Source organism: Littorina saxatilis, unplaced genomic scaffold, assembly GCF_037325665.1.
Source record: "Littorina saxatilis isolate snail1 unplaced genomic scaffold, US_GU_Lsax_2.0 scaffold_643, whole genome shotgun sequence".
Lineage (NCBI taxonomy): Eukaryota > Metazoa > Mollusca > Gastropoda > Littorinimorpha > Littorinidae > Littorina > Littorina saxatilis.
The window spans coordinates 67,652-76,000 of NW_027127679.1; the positions used below are offsets into that span (position 1 = coordinate 67,652).

At 40.9% G+C, this 8,349-nt stretch overlaps 1 protein-coding gene across 1 annotated transcript in view; it reads left to right on the top strand.

Annotated features, from left to right (window-relative positions):
- LOC138956068 (receptor-type tyrosine-protein phosphatase epsilon-like) overlaps positions 1–7,378 on the top strand; it is a gene marked incomplete at its 3' end in the record, with an annotated part of 29,394 nt that extends 22,016 nt beyond the window's left edge. Inside the window, 9 exon segments of the mRNA XM_070327532.1 lie at positions 28–153; positions 773–924; positions 1,121–1,256; positions 1,768–1,911; positions 2,783–2,882; positions 3,166–3,239; positions 3,630–3,764; positions 4,146–4,274; positions 7,258–7,378. Coding sequence (XP_070183633.1) covers positions 28–153; positions 773–924; positions 1,121–1,256; positions 1,768–1,911; positions 2,783–2,882; positions 3,166–3,239; positions 3,630–3,764; positions 4,146–4,274; positions 7,258–7,378 — 1,117 coding nt within the window.
- Positions 7,379–8,349: the final 971 nt, after the last annotated feature.

The window sequence follows — 8,349 nt, forward strand, 5'->3', positions numbered from 1 at the left end:
ACTGTATTGTATTGTGTTATGTAAAAGAAAAAATGCGAGCAGTATTGGCCTCCTCCCGGGAAGAAAGTGAAACATGGCTCCGTGGACGTCACCGGGCTAGAGGTGCACGAAAGAGCGCATTACGTCATGAGGACCTTCCACATAATGGCAGAGGTAAGAAATGGCAGTGTTGTTCGGTCGTTATTGCCTGTTAATATTTGTGTGGTCTGATTTGAAACGCTTTACAAATACAGTATGTCCGTGTTTGTTTGTTTTGTGTCATTTGTAACAAAGGCAAGTCAGTAAGATTCTCAACTCTTTCTTGTAGAAATAAAGATTTTGAAAACAAAGGCAGTCCACCATAATTATGTGCTCATTATTTTGCCGAGGTATCGTAAGTTCTGCCTCAACATGATTGCAGCTTTGAAACGTTTTGAAAATTGTTATGAATGACTTACTTCTTGTAATGACCAAGTCACACCTTTGAACCCGACCATACACACAACACGATGAATCAAGTAAAGTGACATTGTAAGCTTCCAGTTTAATCAAATGGTGGAACGTAAATATAATTGAATAGTGTAACGCTTGCAGATTTTAGAATCAGATTCAGACTCAGAATGTTACTGTACTTATAAGACTTGGAAGATGCCGCATAGTATCATGGGGTTTATAGCATAAAGTACATCACATTGACAAAGAATTGCACTAAAAAGCATTTGTAATACAAACAGTTACTCGCGGGAAACAAACACACGCTGGCAATGGTCAATTCAGTTCTTAATCTTTAAAGGACGGGTCAGTCCGCCGCGTGGCTCAGTACCACTACACCATGTGGCCAGATCACGGGATTCCCACAACCACGGGGCTAGTTGACTTCTGGAGAACCGTCAGGACATCCCACAGACAACAGCAACAGTCGTCACCTCTTCTCGTGCATTGCAGGTATGGCAGGTCTTCCTTCCTTGTGATTAATTGGCCTGCTGGTTGCTTGCTTTCTTGTTGCTTTCTACCTTCTTTCCCAAAACTCATCTTGGTTTTCCGACATTCACATTGTTGAATGTTTGTGTGTTGCTTTGTCTACTGTCTGAAAAAACACACCATTGTATGTTTTTGTTTTCAACATTGCTTTTCTTTGCAGTGCTGGCGTGGGCAGAACGGGAACGTTCATCGGCCTTGACATTTTGATGGACCAGCTACAGCAGCAGCAGCACATCAACATCTGCAAGGTGGTCAACGACATGCGGAACGATCGTTGCAACATGATCCAGGCAAAGGTTGGACACTGTACTTTTGACTTGTTGTGGATTGTCTACTAGCTGTTGTAGTCAGTCTTGTTTGAACAAGTATCTGGAGTTCACGTTGTGGTGACAATGTGTTGTCTTCTTGTTTCTCCCGTTTTACTGTCTTTGGTTGTATTGCTTAAATTATGTCCTGCTATCTAGCTATAGTGTTTGTTCTTAATGACAAGAAAAAAATTTGTTTTTGCGTATGTCATAACTGTTTTGTTGTGTCATGTCTCGAGAACCCAGAGGGTCATGTGAGGCCGATTCAGCATCTATCGTATTCTCTGTGTTGTTTTCGACCTACTGTTTAAAGCCTATGTATGTCCAGATTAGACCAAACCTACCATTATGATACATTCTGCAGCGTAATAATGCCAATTGAGAATCTTTGATGCAAATTAAGACAGAGGGCAACACCTTTTTCTTTTGAAACAGAGATTAAGCCGATGAAGAAATCCCCAATGATCTTTTTTACAAAACGAGTTTTTGTTTTGATTTTCAGTCACAGTACTGCATTCTGCACGAAGCAGTGCTTGAAGCCTACACAAGTCAAGACTGCAGACTACCGGCCTCAACGTTCGACTCTGTGTTCAAACATCACGTGGATCCACACCACTCCAACTCCCGCATTGACACCGAGTTTAAGGTCCGTTCTGTCATTAAAAAAAAGAAATAACATAAAATAAAAAGAAATATATGAATAAATTGAATATAAGGACAAATAAATGAATAGTCACTATATTCCAGTAAATGAATAAACAAATCATTTTAAACACATTCAGAAATATAGTAAATAAATGGATAGGATCTGAAAGAGCAAAAGCAAGAGAGAGAAGAAAAAGCGAGAGAGAGAGAGAGAGAGAGAGAGAGAGAGAGAGAGAGAGAGAGAGAGAGAGAGAGAGTAAATTGATCAATCATATATAATGCAAGGTTAAAAGACGAATGACAGAAAATACATTTTTGTAATTCAAGCAAGAGTGGGTTTAGAATGGGCAGAGTATGTGATTGGCCAGATTGACCAAAGTGATTGAAACTTACTAAGATTCCGTTGTCGATGAGTACTAGAAATCCACCTATTAAACGCTCAGATAGTCTGTCAGCCAGCAATGTCAATGGCAAGTAGTTATAAGTCGAATTCCAACATGCCGAGACAATTGTTTAATAGGAATCAGATGTCGAAATTCGGCCAGTTTATATCAGTCAATTCCAAATTGTAAATACTTCTTAACAATTGTATTAAGCGATACAAGTTGTACGCCTACCTGAAGGCGACACCACCACCCCATCCCTCCGCTGTTGTTGTTTTTTTGTTGGGGGGGGGGGGGATTTTTTCTCAGGTATTTATCCCTCAGTTTGAGTTTTTTTGTTTTCCTCTTAAACCAATAGAGACAGGAACAACTCATATCCAGACCGTTTTCTCATCAAGTCACACAAAAAAAGAGAAAATATGCGGAGGATTTTCCACTGCTTTTAGCAAAGCAATCAATATCTTAATTCATTGCTGTACTGATTTCCAGAAACTGAAGCAGATGAAAGTGCTGATGCAAAAGCCTCGGAACACTGAGGCAGAAAAGGAAGAAAATATCAACAAGAACAGATATTTGGACATCTTGCCAGGTTTGTTCAATCCCTTCTATCCTACATGTACAAGAAATGAGTATTTGGCCTTCAGCTGGCAACTTGAAGTCTGTGTGTGTGTAAGTAGCGCCTCAGAACATATCATATGCTTATTGTCCTTAAAGCAATATGAGAATTTGAAATATTGCCTTTCAGGTATTGCATTGTCATAATTACCAACCTTTTTAATATTGTATTCATTGGTAGGTTATGTATTGTAAAACCCATTGGTATGGGTTGGTAAGTGCTGCTTCAACGCTTTTGCGAATGTTCTATTTTTCAGAAGACAGATACTTGGTACCTCTGACTATTCCTGTTGGGGAAAGAAGTGATTACATCAACGCAGTCGTGATGCCCGTAAGACTAGCCTTTCTGACATTACAATCGAATAGTTTACACTTTGACAGCAAAAACAAAGTGTTTTTTTATTCAAACCTAAAACATGTTACAAAGAAATTAGGCCCAATAAGCTACACTCATCATTTTGTGAACTGTTTAAGTAAAAATGTATGCTTTGTTATGTTTGTTAGGTCATAGTATAAGCTTTTACACTTTGCCAACATTGACTTTCCTTGCCGATAAAGATTATTTTGAAACCTTTTTTTTTGTGGTAATCGTTGTTTTACAAAGGCTATATGTTTTTATGTTTTGCGTAATTAGGAGAAAAAGTATTCAATTTATAAGCACACTGTATCCCATACGTAAACGCCAACAAAGGTGTTTTTAAAGATTCACTTCCGATTTCAGACCTTCACAGAGCATCAGGGAAGCATCTTAACACAGCTTCCTCTCAGAGATACTATGGTTGACTTGTGGCGTCTTGTGGCCGGAAGTCACGTCAGCGTCATTGTGTCACTGGGATGTGAAATCGTTCAGTCGGAGGTACACATTAACTACAATACTTGGGGTTAGATTCATTTGGTGATATCTGAGATTCTTCCGTTTTCTGTTTTATCTTCTTTCATTTTGAGGTGAAGTCAAGTTTTTTACTAAATGCTTTAAAATAGACTAGACCCTTGCGGTGTTTTTTTGTGTTTGCTGTAGATGAATGCTTTTCTAAGTGTCTGTTTACATTTTGATACATGTACACTTTGTGAACAACTCATGCTTTTGTATGTTTAAAATGCGCATTTACGTTTTGACATTATTGGGTTGTTAAGTATATGTGATTTGGTTTGTAAAATGAGACGTTGATTAGTATGTGGCGAATTTTGTGAAAATATGAGAGATACACCAAACCACAGTTGCTTATCTTCACTGCAGGAAAAGAGCTGTTACTGGCCCCGTGAAGAGAACCAGTCTCTGACGTTTGGACCTTTCGAAATCTATCAGACGTCACGGTCAACCCTGAGGACGCATATCACGCGATACAACCTTTCTCTTCGGTACCAGGTAAATTGTATTGCTATGATTGCACGCGTGTGTACTGGTGTATCTAATAATGATAATAATATGGGAGATTTATAGAGCGCTTGACGTTCTCTAAGCGCTTTACAATGAAAAACATACATATACATACAAAGCAAAGCAAAAAAGCATGTGCAGCAGCATTCAGCACACAAGTGAACAACGAAACACTACATCAATACAAGCTGCAAGCATACTAACACAGGCAAAACATTCAAACATTCAAACACCTGATCAAAAATGCACCATGTTGAAATAAAATTAATCAAAATACTGTGTGAAGAAGTGTGTTTTAAGGTTTGATTTGAAGGAACAAAATGTTTGGCAGTGTCGGATAGAGTAAGGGAGAGAGTTCCACGCAACGGCAGCAGAGTGGGAGAAGGCTCTCTGGCCGTGCTGTTTGCGACTAAAAGAAGATAGACGGAATATTCTAGTGTCTACAGAGGAGCGGAGGGATCGTGAGGGTGTATAGAGTGTGAACAGGTCAGACAGGTAGGATGGGGCTGAGCCAGATATTATTTTGTAGCAGATACAGCAGCACTTATATTGGATTCTCAGCTCTACAGGGAGCCAATGAAGTTTCTTTAGCAAGGGGGAACAGGACTGGGACCAAGGGGCTTTGCAGACAAGCCGGGCTGCAGAATTTTGAACGCGCTGCAAAGGATGGATGACAGACTGAGGACAGCCAATGAGAACAGAATTTCCGTAGTCTAATCGAGAAAGAATGTAGGAGGAAACAAGGGTCTTGGTGGCATCTTCGGTAAGGTATGGGCGGATAGAACCTATTCTCTTAAGCTCGATGTAAGCGGACTGACAGACTTTCATAACATGGTGTTTCATGGAGAGATCGCTATCAAGAAAGATGCCAAGATCACGGACGGAGTCTGAGAATTCAATAGTGCTGCTGCCCAAAGTGATAGAAGGAGGGAGAGAGAGAGAGGAGGAGAGGGAGGATTTGGTGAAACGAATGGCTTCTGTTTTGTCACAGTTAAGTTTAAGCTTGTTAGTGGACATCCAGAGTTCAACGTCAGCAATGCAAGACTGAAGGGAGGTGGTCATCTGGGCGTATTCTGAGGGAGTCGCTGAGTTCTGAAGCTGAGTGTCGTCAGCAAACATTTCGTGGGAAACGGAATGTCTGTCGACGAGGTCAGTCAGAGGGGAGGTGTACATGATGAACAGCACGGGCCCGAGCACAGAGCCCTGGGGAACGCCAAAAAGGAGGGAGGTTTCCTGGGATGGGACGTCGTTTACAATTACAACATTTTTTCTGTCTGAGAGATAGGATCTGAACCAATTTAGAACTGAATTTTGGATGCCGAAAGTGTGCTCAAGGCGGGACAGTAGGATTTCATGATCAATTGTATCGAAAGCGGCCGAAAGGTCTAACAGGAGGAGCAGGGACATTTTGTTATCGTCTAAGGAAGTCAAAATGTTGTTGAGGATACTAAGGACTGCGGTCTCTGTGCTATGGTCCGTGCGGTAAGCTGACTGGTGCGGAGTGAGGAGGTTGTTGGCAGAGAGGTGGGAGGAGAGCTGGTCTAGGACTATCTTCTCTAGGATTTTAGAAAGGAAGGGAAGGTTGGAGATGGGCCTGTAGTTCTTAAGTACGTTGGGGTCGAGGGAGCTTTTCTTCAGAAGGGGTTTAATGACAGCTTTTTTTTAAATCTGAGGGGACGGTGCAAGTGGAAAGGGACTCGTTCAGTATTCTAGTGATGGTGGGTAGAAGGATGTCAAAGTGATCACAGAGGAGGGGAGTGGGGAGGGGGTCGAGGTCACAGGACGTTTTGGCAGACTTCACAATGAGTTTACGAACAAAATCTTCAGAGACTGGGGTGAAAACAGAAAACGAATTTCCAACAAAAATGGGAGAACGGTCTGAATCGCTATGCTGGGCGAAGCTGTTGCGGATGGTCAAAATCTTTTCATGAAAATACTTGGAAAAAACATCTGGTAGTTTAGACGTGTCACGTACAGTTGGAAGAATGACCTGTTTCGCTTTACCAAGCATGGTGGTGACAGTGTTAAACAACTCTTTACAAGATGAGGATGCTGCGACCTTGGATGAATAAAAAGTGGTCTTGGCGGCATCAACAAAATCTATGACTTTCTGCTTGGTGGCGTCATAAATCTGCTTATGTACAGTCAGCTTGGAAGATGCCCAGCGTCGCTCAGCTTGACGTCGCTCACGTTTCAACTGTTGAAGCTCCGGAGCAACGGAGTTATACCAAGGGGTAGGCGGACGCTGGCGCACCTTCCGCTGTTGCACAGGAGCGTGCTTGTCTAAGACTATCCTAAGGTTTTTGTTCAAGTCAGAGACAGACAAATCATCAACAACGATGCTAGCTAGATCATGTGAAAAATCAGACTTGTCAATAGCATGAATGGAACGCACTGACTTTACTTGAGGAACAGCTTTCTGCTTTGGAACATCAAGACGGCATAGAGTAGTCACATGATCAGAGGTCAAGTCATGACAACACTCTGTAGTATGAACAAGATAGTCACTGTCCCGGTAAATCACAAGATCGAGAGTGTGGGGTTGGTACTACTGGCGTCGGCACTGGTGCTCTAGTTGTAAATAAGACGAATTCAGTTTTTGAACGCGGTGAAGATAGTACAAATAGGAAGATAGCTCCATGGTAAATAGAGAGCTTTTAGCACTTTTTATTTTAACATAGTAGCTTTTTTCTCAACCACTCGGAGGCATAAAATCAACTTGGTTATTTATTTGCTTTTGAATGTGTGTGTGTGTGTGTGTGTGTGTGTGTGTGTGTGTGTGTGTGTGTGTGTGTGTGTGTGTGTGTGTGTTTAAAAGAAGAGTGGCTACTGAAAAAAAGGGTCTATTGTCATAACTACCGTGTAGGTTTCTATCTGATCAATAATCAGGTCGAGAAATTATGTATTGAATTCTATGTTATCTCAATTTTGATATTGACTAGGGAAGGTACAGTGTATTTCTTCTACATAGGGACAAGCAAGTCCAAGGAGTGTTGAGCTGCTACACTACAGCGACTGGAAGGGTGACCTACCGGGCAGTGTTGAGGACCTTGTTCACCTCGTGGTCACAGTGCTGTCTGCACAGTCACAGCAAGGACACAGTCCTCTCCTCTTTCAGTGCAGGTCGGTGGTGTCTTCTTTGAAGTTCGTTCATTTGAAGTATAGCAATTTTGAGATTAGTATTAGTTTAGATGTGTGCAAAACCACAACATGCCCTTCTCTTATTACAGCGTTAGGGTATTGAGAAATGTAAATCTTCCTATCCATACCCTGTTATTATTCATGGAAGGGACAAACATCTTTATTTATATTATGTTATGGATATCCGAACTGGCAGCAAAGTGTAATAGCAAAGAAAGACCCAGGATGAAGTAACATTTCTGAAAAAATATGTTGTTGCACAAGTCATCCTGCCCTGCTTGCAAATGTTCTGAACTGTTGTTAAAACATTGTTTGTTACGATTTATATTGTTAAGATTCAAATCAAACTATATTTTCTATTAATGCAGTGATGGTGCTACAAAGAGTGGCCTGTTCCATGCCATTTGTGATGTCATCAACCGAATGACGTCAGAAGGAGAAATCGACGCATACATGGCGGTCAGACACATCCAGATTGTCCGTCCGCAGTGCTTGATGTCCAAGGTATCAGAGTTTATAAATTGTTAAATTAAAATGTTGATGATTGAGGGAAGCAAACAAATAGTGTGCTTGAATACAATGTAAGCTTGTCTTCTTATTTCTGAAGAGAGATTGTGCAGTATTAGTTCGTATGTGCCACACATTATTCTCGTGTTGTGCTTTCTTAACAGCTTACAACCCAAGAACATAGAGTTATTTCGGGTGATAAGCTCTATGCTCAATTGATACATGTAGGCTTCACCTGGACAGGACTGTGAAATTTTGCTTCACTTTAAACAGTCGTTAATCTTTCCGCTATTTATATGAGGAGAGCAAATTAAACGAAACTTGCTCAAATCAACTAATGCCATGTTCAAGACCTTAGATATTTTGTTTGTCCATATAAGATTAAATTCATGATAAAATCATATATTAGTACAGA